This window comes from Sparus aurata, chromosome 1 (genome assembly GCF_900880675.1).
Source record: "Sparus aurata chromosome 1, fSpaAur1.1, whole genome shotgun sequence".
In the NCBI taxonomy this organism is placed as follows: Eukaryota; Metazoa; Chordata; class Actinopteri; order Spariformes; family Sparidae; genus Sparus; species Sparus aurata.
In genome coordinates, this window is record NC_044187.1 from 34,664,635 (window position 1) to 34,685,687 (window position 21,053).

The 21,053-nt window shown below is 42.7% G+C and overlaps 1 protein-coding gene across 12 annotated transcripts in view; it reads left to right on the forward strand.

Annotated features, from left to right (window-relative positions):
- Positions 1-20,321, forward strand: part of rims1b (regulating synaptic membrane exocytosis 1b) — an 87,831-nt gene extending 67,510 nt beyond the window's left edge. For 4 of the 12 annotated variants that reach the window (XM_030435116.1, XM_030435139.1, XM_030435122.1 and 1 more), the window contains 10 exons: positions 3,943-4,046; positions 4,745-4,848; positions 4,980-5,140; positions 5,433-5,585; positions 9,118-9,332; positions 14,551-14,695; positions 15,419-15,531; positions 16,929-17,030; positions 17,292-17,431; positions 17,556-20,321. In XM_030435116.1, the coding sequence (XP_030290976.1) occupies positions 3,943-4,046; positions 4,745-4,848; positions 4,980-5,140; positions 5,433-5,585; positions 9,118-9,332; positions 14,551-14,695; positions 15,419-15,531; positions 16,929-17,030; positions 17,292-17,431; positions 17,556-17,774 (1,456 nt within the window). In that variant the 3' untranslated portion in view covers positions 17,775-20,321. Of the gene's footprint in view, positions 1-36; positions 115-615; positions 682-1,677; positions 1,792-3,942; positions 4,047-4,744; positions 4,849-4,979; positions 5,141-5,432; positions 5,586-9,117; positions 9,333-14,550; positions 14,696-15,418; positions 15,532-16,928; positions 17,031-17,291; positions 17,432-17,555 lie in introns of all 12 variants that reach the window. The other 8 variants (XM_030435066.1, XM_030435082.1, XM_030435074.1 and 5 more) reach the window with 4 other exon arrangements.
- The last annotated feature ends 732 nt before the right edge of the window (positions 20,322-21,053 follow it).

Sequence of the window (21,053 nt, forward strand, 5' to 3'; positions counted from 1 at the left end):
TGGGATGCTCCTACTCCCACCCTCACACCCCTCTAGGTGCTTCAACTCTTTGCCCCGCAAGACTCCCCCAAGCCCCAGCATCTTAGTAGAACACGTGGCCCCTGAGGAAGACAGGTACACCAGGCCTGCCCCCCCCTACTGTCCCACCCTCGTAAAAACTCTGTGCTACAGCTCTGCTTGCCCGCTAGTACGTTAAAGCTTGTTCTGCAGCCTCGAGCTCATCCTGTGGACGATAGCGTCACAAAGATCTTGTGACCAGCACAGTTTCTTTGTCGTTCCCTGTAAATATTTGTGGTCTAAGACTGTGTAATCCCTCCTTGATTCTGCCGCACCTGCTCTTCCTGCTCAGCGCCTGGGTGAATTTCCCCTCTTCTCTGGCTTGAAAGCACTTTCTGTACTGTAGCATTGTTGCTGGTGAGAATGTGCAATTCTCAGCTGTATTGCTTTCGCAAAACCACAAAAACCAAACCAAAGTCTCAGTTGAGCCTTTTGCGTTATATCCAACACATCAGTCAGTGTTCGGTTTTGCCATTCTGTGGGTCATCATTCTCCATATCGTCTTTGTTTTTTCTTCCTCTCTGTCTCTCTGTCTGTGGTTGCTGTTTGACGAAACAGGCAGTGTAGCAATTCATCAAGTCCGAACTGTCAGAGGGGCGTCAAAAAAAGCCTGGAGGGGGACAGGTGAGATCATTCATTTACTCACTCACTCACTCACTCACTCACTCACTCACTCACTTCATCGCTTTGCATCACTATCACTTTTATTTCTTTCTCTCTTGTGGTATGATATCTGACCATCCGTAACTACTTGTCGAAGCTTTTATGTAATTATGGCTCATGGAATATGTAGGCTCCAACGCTACCTGAAAATAACATAGTAAATCATAATGCCATGCAGGGAACACATTACAAATTACAACCCTGTATTTTTTATTTTTTTTTGTCTCCACGATTTAATGTTTAATGGAATTTTGCTGACATTTTTGCTTTGCCGGGGTGCTTAAATGTTGTGGGTGGTGGTTCAAGTTAAACTACACAAACACAGAAACACACACTGTGACGTCATTGTCTGTGGAGGATGTATTACTTATTATATTACTAATAAATTATATTAATAATATTTATTGTTTATTACTCCACTATATCTTTCCAAAGCAAATAATCAATGGCTAGTAGAGAAATGTTCAAAATCCGTTCTTTTCCAGTCTTTATGCTAAGATAAGCTAACCAAACACTCAGTATGCTAAGCTAGGCTGAACAACCACTCACTACAGCCTCGTCAACAGACATGAGAGTGCTATCTGTCTCCTCTTTTAAATATCTGCAAGAAAGCATATTTCCCAAACTGTCAAACTAATGCTTGAACGATACTGTGACGGCATTGTACTATTTTGCTTCGGAGAAAATATCAAAGATGTGTAGTCTTTGCTCACCTTAGCACCTGCACTTAGAAAATGATGAAGATACTTCCTTGTATTTCGATGTTGTGCACCAGCTGCATGTGATCGACGATGCGTTGAACTATAACGCCTGGCCTCTGCCCACTGTTTTACCAAATGACCACTTCAGAGCCTAAACAGAGCCCTGAAGTCATATGTTATATTGTTTTCATTTGATTTCATTTTGTTGTATTTTTAAGTTTTTGTATTTTCATTTCCTGTTATTTGCTGACGGCAGTCGAATCCAGCCCACCTCTATCCTGAGGGGCAGTAGGGGGAGAGGGGGCCCGCTGAGGCCCTTTGGCCAGACAGGCCTGGCTGGGTCCTGCCCAAACTCGCCGTGGCTAGACAGGTGCATGCTACTGTCAGCACTACCATTCTACCCCCTGTGTGTTGACCTCCTCTGTGTCACACTGAGTGTGATAATACACTGAACAAAAATATAAACGCAACACTTTCTTTGCTCCCATTTTTCATCTAGTACCAGCTATTTCAATTCAAGATCTAAAACATATTCTATAAACACAAAACATCCATTTCTCTCAAATATTGTTCACAAATCCGTCTAAATCTGTGTGAGTGAGCACTTCTCCTTCGCCGAGATAATCCATCCCACCTCACGGTTGTGGCATATCAAGATGCTGATTAGACAGCATGAATATTGCACAGGTGTGCCTTAGGCTGGCCACAATAAAAGGCCACTCTGAAATGTTCAGTTTTATCACACCGCACAATGCCACAGATGTCGCAAGTTTTAAGGTCACGTGCAATTGGCACGCTGACTGCCTGAATGTCCACCAGAGCTGTTGCCCGTGAATTGAATGTTCATTTCTCTACCATAACCCGTCTCCAAAGGCGTTTCAGACAATTTGGCAGTACGTACAACTGGCCTCACAACCGCAGACCACGTGTAACCACACCAGCCCAGAACCTCCACATCCAGCATGTTCACCTCCTAGATCGCCTGAGACCAGTCACCCGGACAGCTGCTGCAACAATCGGTTTGCATAGCCAAAGAATTTCTGCACAAACTGTCAGAAACCGTCTCAGGGAAGCTCATCTGCATGCTCGTCGTCCTCATCGGGGTCTCCACCTGACTGCAGTTCGTCGTAACCAACTTGAGTGGGCAAATGCTCACATTCGATGGCGTCTGGCACGTTGGAGAGGTGCTCTCTTCACGGATGAATCCCGGTTTTCGCTGTTCAGGGCAGATGGCAGACAGCGTGTGTGGCGTCGTGTGGGTGAGCGGTTTGCTGATGTCAACATTGTGGATGGAGTGGCCCGTGGTGGCGGTGGGGTTATGGTATGGGCAGGCGTATGCTATGGACAACGAACACAGGTGCATTTTATTGATGTCATTTTGAATGCACATAGATACCGTGACGAGACCGACAGGCCCATTGTTGTGCCATTCATCCACGACCATCACCTCATGTTGCAGCATGATAATGCACGGCCCCATGTTGCAAGGATCTGTACACAATTCCTGGAAGCTGAAAACATCCCAGTTGTTGCATGGCCAGCATACTCACCGGAGTTTGGGATGCTCTGGATACGACAGGTATACGATGCGTATACGACAGCGTGTTCCAGTTCCTGCCAATATCCAGCAACTCGGCACAGCCATTGAAGAGGAGTGGACCAACATTCCATAGGCCACAATCAACCTGATCAACTCTATGTGAAGGAGATGTGAGGCAAATGGTGGTCCCCCAATAAAGCACAACTGCACATTTCAGAGTGGCCTTCTATTGTGGCCAGCCTGAGGCACACCTGTGCAATATTCAAGCCGTCTAATCAGCATCTTGATATGCCACACCTGTGAGGTGGGATGGATTATCTCGGCAAAGGAGAAGTGCTCACTCACGCAGATTTAGACAGATTTGTGAACAATATTTGAGAGAAATGGTTCTTTTCGTGTGTATAGAAAAAGTTTTAGATCTTGAATTGAAACATCTGCTACTAGATGAAAAATGGGAGCAAAAACAAAAGTGTTGCGTTTATATTTTTGTTCAGTGTGTTTTATGTACAACATGTAAATGCCATGTCTAGCGAGGCCAAAATTATGTTATAGTATAATTCCAAGAAGTAAGATGTCCATGTAAGCTGGGGTATGCATGAAAATATTTTATACTGTTCGATAGTAGTTGATGTAGCTTTATGTAAATGAAAAGTACCATCTTGTTGGTAGTTGTGGATAGTACTGTACAATCTGATGGTATAAATGTACCACCTCAACAGATACAGGGATGTATGACAAAACACTGTGCAGTCTTTAAACACACTCAGTGCCACTTCCTCTGTTGTACTCCTCCTGTACCTCCTGTGATTATCCAGAGTATTTTCTACCTCTCTGAACCTGACTTTTGACCATCAGTTCTCCTCCATCAGTTTATTTGATGCAATCTTGGGCTTCAATTCAATCCGTGACACATAAAGTTCTAATAACATGTTTTTACATCTCCCCTCTTCTGTCTTGTGTCTTCCTGTTCCCGTCTGTCAGAGCACAACCTCACGGCAGCCCCTCTCCAACGGGGACTCCTTCATCAGGTCGCAGGGGCAGGCAGCTGCCTCAGCTCCCTGCAAAAAGCAGCAGCATAGAGCAAGGTATGTTGAATGAAAGAGTGGGGTGAGCCGATTAAAGTCACGGGCGAATGACAATGATAATGCTGTGTTACTCACTGGAAATTATATCTAGTCTTCCTGATAGAGAACTCCCCTGTAGTCAAAAACGTGCTTTTCTTCTTGTTCCTACAGTTGAATTCTGAGCTTCACCCTGTAGATTGATGGGTGTGAAGAGTTTGACCTTAGACATTTTTAAATTAATTGCTCAAACTCTACATTAATCTGTGCCTCACAACCATACAGAGCGTGAGGTATATGGTCACCCTTCCCATCAGTCCTTGGTTGAACAGCTTCTTTAAATATTTTACAGTGCTTCTTTTAGCTGACTTAGCTGCCAGACGGGTGGGGTTTAATGTCCAGAGAGTCTTGACATACAACAGGTGTGGTTGTTAACTACTGTACACATCTCTCTCTGATTCCTTCCTGTTTGACAAACCCAAATTATATTTGTTCCCACGTTGATTTTAGAAATCCTAACATCCATCATGAGGTCACTTGATGTACTATCGATGCACATCATGCTCCACCTAGTGTCAGAAACCCGACCCTGCATCCTCCCGCCTGTAGTCGTTCTTACTGAGAGCACATCAACATTTCTGAAACTATTTTTGCTGTTTTGTTGTTTTTGTCTTTGTCCATTTTCTCCACATCTTACTCTTTTTGTGTCTCTTCTGCCTCAGCCCTTGCAGTAGAGGAACGAGCCCGACAGCTGCAGATGAAAGTACATTCCTACCGGCCTTCAGCATCCCACGACCCTGAGTCGGACCTCAAGGCCAAACGGGAGGTCAGCGTCCTAGTTTTCCAGTCATCCTTCAGATTTCCTCCTCCTGCACTTGTTAAATGTCTATTTTTTTTTTTATATGACCAGTTTGGGCAAAAGTCATTTATCTCCCACCTCTCTGTCTCTGTGTGTAGATGTATGCAGAACAGAGGCGTAGCAGTGACAACATGTCGGCCAGATCATCAGACAGTGATATGAGCGACGTGTCGGCCCTCTCCCGTGCCAGCAGTGCCTCCCGCCTCAGTAGCACTAGCTACATGTCTATCCAATCAGAACGACCCGGGGGAAGACTCAGGTCAGCCCTCATTCGGTCACATGTTCAGTTTAAGTTTTATGGGTGTTCATATTTTATTTACAGTCATCCGTTCCCATCCAGTCAGTCCACTTTTCTGGTAATAATTCTAAATGTTCTAAATGTTTTTTTTTTCCATGCATGGTAATCACTGTGTGTCTCTCTGTTTTATTTCTGCATGCCAACTGCTGCATGCTTCTGTCCCTCTGCATGCTCTGTCTCCTCTGTCCTTGCCCACACACAAATATACGGCTGCGTACAATGAATGGGGAAAATCCAAACGAACCGAACTCAGATCTAAGTCATTAGAGGAGGAGAAAAAGGACAGGAGGATCTCGTGGGGGGTGAATGGAGAGGAGGACAGGAGGAGATCGGCAGGAAAGAGACGTTTCTCTGAGGAGTTGAAGCGCAGGAGACACACTGTAGCTGGAGACACCGGGGAGTCCAGGTAAAAGTCGATAGATCCAGAATGATACATTTACCTCTGATGGCAGGCGATCCATCTTCTCCCTGTACAACTGGGCCTGGATCCCCAGGATAGAATCCCTGAATCCCCACTTGTTTCAGTCAACAGAACACTACAAAAACTTTTTAATGGTAGCAACTGTAGACAATTTCTTATTGATCTCTGGAGGGAGGTTATTTTTTGTTTTTTGCTGGCAACCTCCAAAGAAAGGTCAGCTGGAACTTGTAGGACTACAGCATCTTGCTCAAGGACACTTAAACAGTGTGGATACTCAATGACACAATGTTACACTTGAATCCCCCTGATTAGTTTTGAGGTGCAGACAGCTTATTTACATGGGAATATCTGGTACTATCTTACCTGCTCTCAAAGTCATCATATTTACGGTTAAAGTGCTACTCTACTGATTTTATACATAGGGATTATTTCACTCTTCATGAGGATTCCTCCTTGGCCTGTGAGAACAGTTTAAATGACAACCCTGGTGATGTAATCAGGGTTATCTGAACTTTGTGCTGAGGACAAGTTTTAACATAAAACACAAAACAAATGGGCTGTGTGGAGTTAGAAAGGCGTTGAATGTTATGGAGACAGGATGGGTTTGATTAAAGATGCACTGATGTTGCATTATGGGCCATGTTGTGTCCAGGAGTGTACAGAGCTTTAGCCTTATACGGTTCAATCTTAGCCTTTTGTTTTTTTTTTATAGTCTGTCCCCAACTTTATCTTTTTTTTTTTTGCAAAAAAGAATATAAATCACACTCAACAGCCCAAAAATGTCCTGCTGAGCTAAAATAAAAGAGTAAAAAGGTGATAAAAGTAAAAATCTTCATGTTCCCTTCATGTGCACACACACACACACACACACACACACACATATCCCCGGCTGACCAGTAGCAGTGTGCTGACAGGGACAAATGACCCTATCCCAGTGGTCCTCAGTGGGCCAGCTGGTGATGTAGTGCAGCTTATTAGCTGGCTAATGTATTGAGGTCTGTGAGGAGGAGGAGAGAGGGCCCCCGTTCTTTATGGCCTTACCACACATCAGTCCAGTCGGGGCGTTATAAAAGCACAGCAACACGGCCTTTGACACACTTCTCAGAGTCAGAGGTGAGCAAGAGAGAGACCTATAGGTGAATATCTCATTTCAGACGCATAGAAAACAAAATGCCGCTCCAGTCTTCTGCTTTCTGACGTTGGAACCCGGCTGCGGGAAATGACTACCACTCAGCGAGAAGAGCATTTGCACGGTTAGACGATGATGTTGGTTGGTAAGACCTGGCTGTGTCCACCTCATGCTTAAAGCTGGTAGATGGTTGGATGAGGTTGAGGTCAGAGCTCTCTGATGATAGTTTCTAATGACAGTGTCAGTTACTGGCTGTATTAGCCTCGCAAACCACTTTGTTTGATAATACATTTTTTGTTACTATTAACATGAATTTTTCCTGTTAATTTTTACATGTAGCACACGCACAGGTACTTTGTTTCTTTTAAAATGGATATCTCAAATTCCCATTTAATTGACATCATCAGCAGTCTTAGTTTATTCCTGCTATATTCCTTTTTAACTTTAATCATTTTAATTAGCAACACATGCACTGTTAAATCTCCACACAGTTAAACCACCTCAGTTTGCACGTACTGTAGCAGGAAAGTTAATATTTCTGGCTTCATGCTGTGTGGGTTTTTTTGCATCATATATCCTTATATCCTATTCAAACTCTTCAAATTCTTGCTAACAGTTTCTTTCTTATACTCTTTTTTATTATATTTTTGCATTTGTGCTTTGTATGTGTTGTATAATCTACTGGATATTTATATTTCCCTCGGGATCAATGAAGTGTCCGTCCTTCCGTCGGTCGTATATATAATATGCAGTACGCCTCCAAGAATGTATAAAACAATATCGAGGAACCTGTCAAGTGCATGCAGGAGCATTAAACAAACAGCGTTCCTCTGGCTGTGCGGTGGCTGATATCACATCAGTCGTTAGGAATGCGACTGCGTGCAAGCGTGCGTCTTAGTTCTAAGGCTGTGATCTGACAAAAACAAGCTTGGGAAAAAAAAAAGACAAAAAAGCAGACAACGGAGCCGGTGTCCATTTATTAAAACTGGTCAGACCATTTTAGAGAGCCTGCAATGTAGCTCATCTATAATTCAGACAAGGTGTCAGTTTTTAGAGAGGCCGGGTATGAATTAGTAATCTAGAGATGTACGAGAAAGTCAGGCCTCAGGTCAGTCTTCACCCAGACGGGGATATTAATATCTATATTCGGTGGATACTCTCACGTCTGCTTCAGGACAATTTGATTATAGCTTACAGAAGTGAATGAGCACTTACAGCAGAACGAAAACACATTGAACTCTCATTATCGTCTTTTATTACCACGTTTCGACTCTTTCTTCCTGCTTGATATGCTTATATGTTGCCTGTGCTGTACACCGCTTCACACTAGTTTCGATTAATCCATCGGCTATTGTCCGATTTCCTGCCTTTCATTGCATTTGTTTGCATATATTTACAATCACTTGCTTGCTACTCACAAAAAAGTTGACAAAATAAACACAATATTGATCGAAATGTAACAGTTGCATTGGCATTAGTATGAATACAGTGCATCTAAAATAAAACTCATTTTAGAAGACGCTCAGCTAAAACCAACAAATATTATATATTTATATATTTTATATATTTTTTGTCATTTTTTTGTCACATTTGGCTCGTGTTTTCTGTGCCTGTGTCAGTACATGTGTTTATGTGTGTGCACACCCCTCTGCATGTCTCAGATCCCTCCTTGCATTCATCCTGTGCTGTGACTGCCTCCATCCTCCAGACCTGGACCCTCCCCTCCCATCCTCTCCTTCTGCTCCACGTCCTTCCCTCACCCCCCTGCAGGGGTCGGTGGAGAGGCCTCAAACCACCCTCCCCCTTCCCAGTGATTCCCTGGCTCCATTTGGCCACTGGACCGTGGCGTTCAGGGGCCCACTGGGAGAGGAGGCTGTGGGTGAGAGAGGAAGCGTAGCTGGATTCTCCTGCAGCACTCTGACCCCCTCTGAGGGGATGGACATGCGGCGACTCCTCCGAACCCCTCGCAGGCAGCATCGAGTGCTGGGCAGTTTCTGCCAGCGTGTAGTGGCTCGTTTGAGAGGCATGAACTCGAGTACCTGAACTTGAGTAGCTTTGGACTACCAGAACATTTTAGTTTTAGTCTTGAGATCTAAATCTCAAGGCCAGAATGACAGCATAAACATCAAACCAGCAAAAACTAATGTGTTACCTGTCTGTCATCAGTCCTCTCATTTAGGATACCAGATCTGTTGTTTCATTGACATGCTGTTTTACTAAACATCAGTCCCGAAATACACTTGTCATCATCAATCCCTTCTTGTCATTTTTGTGTTTATGAAAAATGAAGCAAAATGAAGGTACAGTACAGAGGAAGTAACAGAGACCTCAGTAACATCCCCTCTCCATCACAGCAGGTCAGTTTCAATCAGTTTCTTCTCTCTCCAGCCGGCAGTTGCGATCGGTGGGGCGCAGCATGCTGAAGAGCTCCAGTGTGAGTGGAGAGATCTACACGCAGGAGCGCACCGACGGCAGCCAGTCCGACACAGCGCTGGGCACGGTTGGTGGTGGCAGCAAGAAGAGGCGGTCCAGCCTCAGCGCACGTGTGGTGGCCATCGTCGGCAACCGTCGCAGCCGCAGCACTTCACAGATCAGCGGCCCCGGTGAGTGGTGACTGCATATCCCGCCAGCTGTGTTTGATGTGAATGTGGCAAAGTGCCCCCCAACATATGACGGAGACATCACACTGCTATACACTTACAATGTAAATATTGAATCTATTGGAATGGAACGTATATGTTCAGGGTCACTACTTTGACCCCTTACCACATTCTTACTGATACATTTTCAATACAAGTTCAGCGTCAGGGGTCACATTGGTTTTGACAATCTTTATTAGGATTTTACATATGAACAAAAAACAAAATATTCCCAGAATCAGGTAGCAGTCTGGCAACATACATCAGCGAGAAGTCATATGCTGGCAGTGGCAGGATAGAGGTTATACAGCAAAACAACACGTTCCTCCCCATCCCATTCATCCCGCCCACCCCATTCTAGAGGGTTTGGAATTGGTGTATGGCTCATCATTAACAATGCAAAAGTAAGAGTAGTAAAAAAGGTATTAAGGAGTTGGTCTTCATGTCAGAGGATGAGCGTATACCACACTTTTGTTTTTTAAGTGTTAGGATAGGTAGGTTTAGGTTTTTTCTTCTTCTGCGAGCCCTTGGTTGAGAAACGCAGCATTCTCAATTTGAACCAATACTTTATATCCTTGGAGCCACTGATGACTGTGGACGGGGCAGCATCCCTCCACCTGGGCAGAACTGCACATCTGGTCAGGCGTGAGGTAAAGGTAATCATGTACCACTCTGTAGATGTCAGATTGAGATCATTTCTCTCAGGGATACCTAGAGGACGTGGGTCTAGGTCTTGCCCTAGAATATTTAATATAGTCTTAAAGACGTCTACCCATGGATGAATAAGAGTAGCATCGCTGTTTATACATTTACCACACGTAGGGGTGATGCTAGGGAAGATACTAGATAGCTTAACCTTAGGCATGTGAACCCTGTAACCTACCATAATGTACATTAGGCGGTGTATGAACAGAATGATGAATTGTGTACCGATGTTAGAATAGATTCCCATTGATCATCCAAACCTGTTCTCAGGCTGTTTTCATCATATCCAGAGATGAATCTGCCTGCGTGGACTCTTTTTGGTATAATATGGATAGTGGGCCTCTAGATAGTGGATCGAAAGGAAGAAACTTGTCAGTAGGGTCAGTGGCTGGTTCTTGAGGAAAACTAGGTAAGGTGGATCATGCATGAAATTCCAGAAGGCAAGACAGCGAATATTAGTGGCGCAATAGTAGTACTGGAAGTCAGGGAGAAATTTTCTTTGAAGAGATTTTTAAATTGCAATGTGACTGCTACTCCCAGATAAGCCAATTGTCTTTCTTTAATTTGAAACTGTATATCACTATAGTCTAGGTCGAATGCTTCATTATTTATTTGGAACAGGTTGCTTTTGCACATGTTTGTCTTATATCCTGATATGGAACTGAACTGAGTGAACAGCGATAGCGCTGCTGGCAAAGAGTTAGCTGGGTCTGAGACATTTAGCAGAAGATCATCTGCATATAGAGATAATATGTGTTCCAGACCATCCCTCTGGATGCAGGCAATATCTATATTATAGAAAAGGCGTCCAACATTGAAAATGGTTGTTGATCCTTAACAAAGCCAAATCCATAGATATTATTAGGGGGATGATGTCTTCTAATCTGTGTGCCAAGACCTGTGCTAGGATCTTAGTATCTGTGTTCAAAAGTGATATGGGTCTATATGAGGTGCCTTCCACAAGGTCCTTCCCCTTCTTAGCTACAGTACAATTTACTGTTTGGGTTTAGGTGAGGAGTGCGGAGAGCCTCTTAAAAACTCTTGAAGACCATCTGATCCCGATGACTTCCGGATTGTAGTCATGATATCTGTCACAAGCAGATTAAAGTAGGGTTAATAATGCTACAGATCAGCTCTGCAGCGGTCTCTGGCAGCGCAGGGGAAGTTCACAGGTGTGATCATCAACATTAAGCAGATGGTCATAACAATACTTATCCTCGGGTGAACGGTTGATGCCGCCCCACTTTTCCTACCTATCTAATAACTCGGGACCAACTAGTACTTTGCTGTACTGTTTGTCTAAGTTCATGGGTTTGAAAAGTAAGGTGAAAGGGATATGAATCTGAAAAGATGACTAAGATAAACTATATTAAACTTTAGGACAAAGGTAATGAATTAACTAAAATAGTTGTATTAGCTAATCTTTCTCTTCACCAACCATAAGTTGATGGTAGGTTTTAGGTCTTAGGGGTAATGTAATGTAGCTAAACAGACTTTTTGACGTTTTGACTTTGCTTGTTTCATGCACCTGGGCTTTAACCATCTTTGTCCTGGCATTTAATGTTGGTTCTAAGCATACTGAGAATTCAATTTTTCTTTTACCCCAAAAGTTTCTTTAAAATTTGAGAAGGCAGCTTCTAAATGTAGTTCTTTGCGCAGGAATAGTTTAATCATCAAGTGTATTTGCATACACTGAGGAGGAGTGTTTAACTTGGATGGGTTATGATAGCTGTAGGTGTTAGTGCTGCAAACAAATGAAAACAAATAAAATCATCCCAAAAAAGCTCCTGAAATTTACACCAATAGCCCAATATATGAAAACCATGCTTTTCTTCTGGGCTTAGATGACCAGGTCTTCACAGAATGGAAGACTAAGGGCATCAAGGACAGACCTCCCTTGTACATAAATGGCCACTTTATGTTGTTTGAGCAACTCCAACGCACGTATAATATCCCGGCCTCTAATTTCTTCAGATACTTGCAAATCCAAGGTTACATAAGGGACGTTGTTTACTTGGAGGAAGTGTGTCCCCATAATGCACATTACACTATCAACAGATTTGGAAAAACAAAGTTATTTTTACTTCACAGAACAAAGACACATGGATGCCAACACAGCTGCACTTAAACAGATGTGGGATCTTGAGCCGGGGGGGTTGATAGATGATGAGTTTTTGGAGGAAAGTCTCTAAAGTGTACATAAATGTTCAATCAGCACCAGACATAACCTGATACATTTCAAAACAATACACCCGTCATAGTACTCGAAAGCCAGATTGCATAAGATTTAGCCTCACAGGTGACATCTTTGTCGTGGGTGTAAAGATGCAGACGGAACATGACTCAGTCATTTTGGACATGTCAAAAAGTGTCTAATTACTGGAAAGCAGCCTGTAACTATCACGTAGCTGTCTGAGGTTAAGAGGAAGCTGTGAACTCAGCTGAGGGACTAGAATTCGTAGTGCAATCACTGATTCACCTTGATAAGACATCGTGTGACTGACAGGAAATGGAAATTAGAAATTAATCTGACTTTGCTTTGAACTTTTCCTAGTAAGCGAGAGTGTCATCAGTACTGACTTGTAATTAATAATGCCATTTAGGCTTAATTGTGAACTGTTAGTTGCGACTATCTCATAGATAAATTGTTTTTGTAAAATTATAATTCTATATGACAACGCATTGCCTGCATTCTTCACCAGTAATGTACGATTAGTATTATAGCTCAAAATGTTTGTATTAATATGGCATTGATAAGGGTTATTGTGCAGACTAATAATGAATCATCCCCAAATAATGAAAGGATGTTGTTTTCTGTTAAAATCAAAGGCTGAATGCTTGACTGTTCTTATTGATTTCACTCAGTTGTAGTAGCAAATGTCTCTAGTGCTTGACCCGTAACAGGTACTAAAGGTCAGAATAACCTGGGCTTTTCTGAGCACATTTTGACCATTCTTCTTTTTAGTATGTCTCTTGTGAGAATTTGCCCCCTGACCTCTTTGCAAAGACAAACAAATAATATGTTTCAGGGAGGTTCACAACATCACGGCCAGTTGAGAGCTCCTCGCAGCTCAGCTCCCAGTCACACAACACAGCGTGTGTTGGTCTGACTCCAGCATGCACTTTTCTCACAGAACGGGTGCAAGACTCAACACTGACCCCCTCACCTCTTTATAGTGAACATAAAAAGCTATTTGCACATACTCACAAGTTATTTTTAACACTTTTGTACTCAAAAACAGCTCCATTAAAAAAAAAAAGAATGTAAAAAAAATATATATAATCTGGACCTCACTTGTTTCTAAAGCATGGCTACGGCCCTGGTAGACAGGAGAGAGGAAACAGAGATAGTACAGAGATCAACCCACAATTTAAACAAATCGTTTGCGTTCATGATGGGTGACATTAACAACAGGTTCCATGATAGTTCCTTGGCATTTTATCTGTTGCTCAGGCTGTTTGAGTACTGCTGATCAGCTCACCTGCTTGCAGTAAAAACTGATCTCATGCTCAGCGTAAAGGAGGCTCAGAAATGAAGCTGCATTTGTCTCTGTTCACCATGAGTGCCAATATTATGAATCAGACGGTGGACAAACCCTTGTCCAAGATGCCACACAGTGTTGTGGGGGTTGTTTTTCTCCCCAACAATTTCCTGTTTGCTACTGATTACCAGATTCAGCCGGACATGGGTGGGACTTTGGCAGCGCTTCAGACTGAGACATCAGAGACATCCGCATTTAATGTGGAAATCCCATTGATAAATGTGCTCCGGAAGTGGGGCCATTAATCTGTCATGCTTTACTACTATGTGTACTTTCGTGATTTACGGAAACATTTTTGGTTTAAAGGGGCACTCCACCAGTCCTTTTCTGTGAAAGCAGTTGTACAATGTCTCCTGTGGCTCTGCAGGCCAGACTGTACTGCTGACTAAAAGTCCGGCCATCTGTTAACAACAAGGGGTTTTTAGTTTGAAGGAATCAACTTGTGTGGCATCAGTAGTGAAATGGTTAAAAGGAAAAGTTGGACATTTTGGGATATAAGCTAAGTTGTTTTCTTAATGACAGTTCAAAGATGAGATTGGTGGTGAGCTGGTTAACTTCGCTTAGCACAAAGAGGAATCAGGAGGAAACAGCTAGCCTGACTTAACATATTTGATCTCATTTTGTTTAAATCATTCAAATTCTTACAAGCAGTTATAACAGGGATTTGTCTTACATATAGCCCCCCCCCCCCAAAAAAACAAAAAAACTGTGATTTGTCATCAGTTTTACACAAATTCCACAAACTACAGATTAATTTCCAGTCTTGTTGAGATGAGATAGCTGTCGACTGGCTTTAGCTTTAAATTTCGTAGACACAAATGGGGGTACTGATCTTCTCATCTAACTGTCTTTTACCATTCTGAAAGTTGAAATCATAAACGACAGCACCTCTGACTATAATATTGTGATTTTCCCACTGCTCCTTTTCCATCCAGAGGGGAAGACTAAGAAGGAGAAGGGTGCACCCATCCAAAGGAGCACGGAGACTGGCATGGCAGTAGAACTGACCAGAAACATGAGCCGGCAGCCCAGCAGAGAGTCTAACAACGGCAGCATGAACAGCTACAACTCTGAGGGGAAGTCAGTAAACCACACACCATCCAAAAAACACTCTGCATCTTCCTTCGCTATTATGTGTTTTTTCTTTTAAAGAGAATATAATTGATTTCCGTCTGTGTCTATTTTACATTTCTATCCCCGTTCCCTTTATCTACTCCCTTTTTTGTCAATTTCAAATGGCAAATTTGACATTGTTAAAGCTACTGTAGCTTGAAATTAAGTGCCGTCCCACCACGCTGAAGCAACGTCTAAAAATTATGACGCGGATGTGACGGTAAAGTTTGTAAGCCAACATGTTCGGAGAGGATTACATTCAGGCGTACGCTGCCATTTCTGCATGTACGTGTCAGGTGACTGACAGTTAACAGAGTGTAACGTAATGAGCACACTGAAAATACACAGCGCTCGGCTCGAGCTCACCCGGCTCAGTGAGGCGAGGACAAAATGCAAACTTTGACTGAATCAAATTATAGCCTGGAGTTTTCTCTGATGGATGATCTTGCTTGGCCAACTTTTGAGATGTTTTTTCACGCTGTAAATAATGAATGGCAGCAAATGGGTCTCCCTGAAGGAAGTACAATAAGTTCTGAGGTCTGACTGTGTGCATACGCCACCAAGAGTAACGCAGAAGCAACCACTGATATCATTCTTTAAAGACTCATCTCTGTTCTAAGGTGGAATTTGGTGGGTCCTATTTCAAAGTTTTGTCATAACAAATTCATGTTTATGTGTTCTGTGTGCTAGTTTGATCTTCTCTGGGGTGAATCTCGGTGCCAGCAGTCAGTTCAGTGACTTCCTGGATGGCCTGGGACCAGCACAGTTAGTTGGAAGGCAAACGCTGGCTACTCCTGCCATAGGTAAGATACTGGTGATTCTCCTCTTCTCTTCTCTTCTCTTCTCTTCTCTTCTCTTCTCTTCTCTTCTCTTCTCTTCTCTTCTCTTCTCTTCTAATGCTATTGTATGTATAGTATATTATAGTACGATATCATATAGAATAATACAATAAGGGATATAAGAGATAATAAAGTGTAATATAACAAATAAAATTAAATGTTAAATGCGGTTAGGTAAGATAGTAGAATGCAGGAGGAGTCCCACAGTCTCCCTCCAGAGTCACTCCTACAAAACACATTCTACTACACAGGCGCTGACTGCCCTGTAGCTCTCACTAAAGTCTAACTTTAGTCTAATGAATAACTGTTAAATGTCACGATCATGTAAACACAAGCGACATAGCTGTCATAACCGTAACCTACCTCAGTCATAAAAGGCTACCCGGCGCAGCCGTTCCTCCTTACTGCTGTAGGTGTCTGCTTGGGCCTAACTGGGTTAGCCGCTGAATAAGTCTGCTGCTGCTCCAGAGGCTGTGCTGATTCACTCACTCAGGGGTTTGTGTGCTTCGTGCTACTCACTACTAACTTAGCGGCTACGTGACAGTCTGCCACTGCTGCTGCCGCTCGCTTCTCATTCTCTGACTCAGGGGCTACTCAGTTCGCTGCTGCTGTACGACAGCTTTCATTACTAATTGATCGAGCTGGCGTTGCGTCATGTGTCGCGTATGAAATTCCCTGCTGTAAAACTCGCATGTTAGTGGTGGGAAATTTGGCTGCACTCTCTCCGCCATTCTAGAGCGACTACCTGGTCTATAGCTTTAGCAATAAATCACCTGGCCTTGTGTAAGACTCTAGCTATGTGCAGTGAGTGCTCTGGCAGAGTGTGCGCAGGAAGGTATGTAGGTAGACACACAGGCCGCTTATACAATCTTTTCATACAGGCCGAATGAGGCAGTTATTAGTATAAGCTTTATTAGTAGCCTGCAACAGTAACAAATACTGATTTTTTTTTTTTGTCACAACATTTGACTTATTGATTAATGACAGAATGCTGAGAGATTTTCTATTATGTCAAAAAGTGCCTCTAGAATAACTTACCAACCCTACCATTAAGTATGCAAATGTATTATTCATTGATCAGTTAGTTGTTGTCTTCACACACTTAACCCTGTGGCCCACTGCATCTTTTCAAACACCTACTAAAGCACCTACTGTGTGAAACCTGTCACTCTGTTAATAAAAGATCCAATAACATATTTCTTACGTGCGGAGTATGAAGTTACTGAAACCGTCGTTCTCTACTCTTTCTGTGCGTGTTCATCTCGCAGCTGCCAGCACCTTTAGCTCTGCAGTTACTGTCAATGCTCTTTTCCCCTTTTGCATTAAACCAATCATCTTTCTCACTTTTCTGTGTTTCCCAGGTGACATCCAGATTGGTATGATGGAGAAAAAGGGCCAGCTGGAGGTGGAAGTCATCAGAGCACGAGGACTCGTACAAAAGCCAGGATCTAAATCCCTCCCTGGTGAGAACCTAACTGACCTCGAGATTCAAAAGAGCAACTAATCACTCCCTCCCTCTCAAGACATCACTCACACACTCCTCGCGTATCTGACACACACTCGATGTTCGGGGAAATCCAGTGTATATACACCCTGCAGAAATGTGCTCTGTGCTTTTCCCTCCCATGAAGATATAATCATCTGTGAGATCTGATCTAGATCATCTTGGCGGGTCACCATGCTCCTTACTAATAGCTTTTTTATCGTTTTGTCTCTGCCTTCAGCTCCATATGTCAAGGTCTATCTGCTGAATAATGGAGCGTACGTAGCCAAAAAGAAAACCAAGATTGCACGGAAAACACTTGACCCACTGTATCAGCAAGCACTGCTATTCGATGAAAGCCCACAGGGTAAAGTCTTACAGGTGAGCGGAAGATCCATTTGTCTTTGTATTGTTTTAGTTTTTTTGACAAATTACTGATAAAAATCTATTTTACAGGAGAAACCAGACTGCTATGTAATTTGACACAAAAATGATTTTCCTTCAGGTGATTGTATGGGGTGACTACGGCCGCATGGACCATAAAAGCTTCATGGGAGTTGCACAAATCCTATTGGAGGAACTGGACTTATCAAGCACAGTCATTGGTTGGTACAAGTTGTTTCCACCGTCCTCCTTGGTGGACCCGACACTTGCCTCCCTAACGCGGCGGGCATCCCAGTCGTCACTCGACAGTTCCTCCGGGCCTCCTGGGGTCCGATCCTAGTGGACCAACAGCTCTACACCGCTCATTAAAAGTACTGTAGAGAGAAACAAAGAAAAAAAAAGATGGCGGAAATGTAGACCAACAACAATCAGAAACAGTCACAACGAGAAAGCTTTGTTGAGATCTGACAATCACTTCTGTCGCGGTTAATTTTGTCTGTCGTAGGGAGCGCCACATTTCAGTGTTTCATATCCATTCAGAGAAAAAGCTCATAGTTTTTCTGTGTACGCTGAAGACATAGGGCTGCCGGCAGACTACAAGCAGTAACTCTCGAGACAGGAGACGAAAAAGTGTCAGAGAATCATATGAAGCAGGGTGGTTTTTAACTGAAACAATAATAGCAAAGAAATGTATGTTAAGCATCGGAATGTATGGGCTCGAGACTCAAGAGGTAATCACCCTCCACACCTGCAGGTGGCGCAGTCCTCTCTGTAGTGGCCTCCTCCAGAACCCCAACAGACTGCCAGCACTCCTGCAACCAGGCGGGGTGCTCCTGCGTGGGTATTCAGTCTGGAAGCACAGGGCCTTCTTCTGGTGCCTAGACCTTGGAGCCGCATCACTGGTCCCTCTCTTTCGAAAAATCCTTTTTTTCAATATGTTTACCATGGCTGCTCTGAAGCCGCACTGTTTTAGCGTGTTTGCTTTGTCATTTCTTTCCCTTTGTTACTACTGGCACAAAATGTTTTTACAGTGTGTAAAATGCTCATGATAATGTTGTCAGTCTGATGTGTGCATGGAGAGTAAAAAAACGAAACAAGAGATAAAAAAATGATATAAATCTATTAAATGTCTGCAAGTGTTATGCAGGGGGGGGAGGGGGGGACTGGTGATGATGACACAGCTTAGATTTTTACACTCTACAGTGAGATTAGCGTGCAGCGTTGTTTTCCTTGTTCCACCGCTGGCAAAATGTCCAGGCCAGTTGTCTTTGTATAGATGTATATTAGGCCTCCCAGGAGGTTGACCAATAAATAAAATTTATGTCACTTTGAACTATCACAAGGTACAACATCACTGTAAAAGAGTTTAAAAAAAGGAAATCTTTGTTCACCTACGCAAGAGCAAGATAGGACTCATCTAATTTTTTCACATTTTTTAGGGATTGCCTTCCCTCACCCCAGCACGTTTCAGGTTTCTATCCAGCCCTTAGTTTACATTCTTTTGAATTTCAAACACAAGCACAAGAGCTTGATTTTTTTACAACAAAAAGTTTAACTTTTTGAGAAAAACACATAGTTAAAAAAAAAAAAAAGGAAAAAAAAAGAAACAATCCCGTCTCTGGTTCTGTTCATTTCTTTGTCTAGTTGTTAAGGAGACAGACAAACGAGCAGAGAAGAAGAGCCGCTCGCAGTTTCCCACTCGGGCACATCTCTGAATGTGAAAGTAACCAATCGGACTGATCTGTCGGGACGCCAAACACCAATGCTCATCCTCTGTTCGGCCCGCAGACTCCTCCCACCAGGAGAGATTCGGGGCCAGCATGACTTTGGAACCTGTTCCAAGCTGCATGCACATTTTTTTTGTAAAATGAAACAGATACAGAAAAAAAAGATACTGAACTAGATACGTGTGTTAGTTCCACATACTGTAGGGCCGCTTGTATGTTGCATGCAGTTGTACAGTTTGCTCGTACTTGAATATTAAAGAGATAAAACCAAGAAACCGAAGCCATTCCCATTTACGCAAAAGACATTTTGAACTCAACTGCAGTCTACTCCACGTCCCTCAGTCCGGTGCTGAATGTCTCTCAAACTAAATCCCAAGATTACGTTGATGTCTTTCCTCAACCCTCTGGAAGATGTACTGTACTGTACAGTGGTACTGAGCAGACCTCACAGCCTCTCTTACTGTTACTCCACATCGCTGTATACCTCCAAGGGGCTGAGATGATGTATGAATAAATATGTACAAATCAGATCCACTTAAATGGAAATATAAATTATGTTTCAACATAATGATTCAGATATGCTAACACATGAACTGTTAAGTTATATAAAGAATAAATGCAGATGCACAGAGAGTCATACACTGTAAATACTCAACAGCTATTCACTGGGCTTTCATTGGGTTCAGTGACACGTGCAAAGATACTTGCCAAGTCATATAATGAGGAGCGGTTAACATGTCATTAGGGACCATGCAGTGGGACAACCCGAGGCGATGGGTCACAAACTGGCCGCAAAAACTCCAGGTGCACCACTTCTCTAAAAGTCGTCATCTGAACACTTCTTTGTGCTTCATGCCCAACGTCTGAACCCCGGCCACGTTCAGTCCCACTCCAGAAGAGTTGACCTTTTCTTTTCATCGTCCGGTGAAGCTGGTTTTCTTTTTCTTTTTCTTTGTCAGTATTAACAGGAAAAAAAAAAAAAAAATTGCTGATTGTTTACAACTTCTGTGTACCACTGAAAACAAAAAAGAAAATTTGAAAAAAGTAAAGCATTCACTGCAACATTTCTTGTTTGTATAACAGATGTGGCTCAAATGATGTGTATGTTTTATATTTAAAAAAAAAAAAAAAAGTTCATTTTTATTATTTACAAATAAAAAGAATGTGTGGAAGAAAAGTGCTTTCACTTCAGTGTTTCACTCAGATCGCTAGGCTAAAGCCGTCGTGCTTCTTTTTATTCTCTCTTTCACACAATGTCAAGAGGTCAAAGTGAAAAAACATATTTCAAAATGGGATCTGCGGCCATGTTTGTGGGATAGTTACAAATGTTCCGTAGTGCTGTAAATGTCCTCAGTCAGCTCTTCATGTGTATGCCTCAGCAGAGCAGCACCATGTTGAACTGAGGAGAAAAAAATAAAGGGCAGTTTTATTTAAGTCATAAGCACAAAAGTTGAATAAATGGCCTAAAGACCGCTACAATGACAAAAACTAAATATATGCTTATTTGCTTTTATTGCCCAGAGTTAGATGAAGTCGATACCACCATCCTGTTTGTACTGTAAATTGAAGTTTAACAAGTAAAAAAAATGATTAACAGCTAGGAGACTCTTTGCTTAGCTTAGCGTAAAGACTGCGAACAAGGAGAAACAGCTAGCCTGGCTCTGTCCAGAGGTTAAAAAGCAACAACAACCTGCCTGCAGCACCTCTATAGCTCACTAACTAACACATCATATTTGTTTAATCCATAAAAAAATCCCAAAACATATCTCTTTATTCCTTCTTACAGTTAGCTTATCGTCTGCTTGCATTTTGTGCGAACTGGCGCCCCCCCACAGTTCCTGAGTGCAACACCACTATCGTATATACAGCTCTGTATGAATTTATCAGACGTA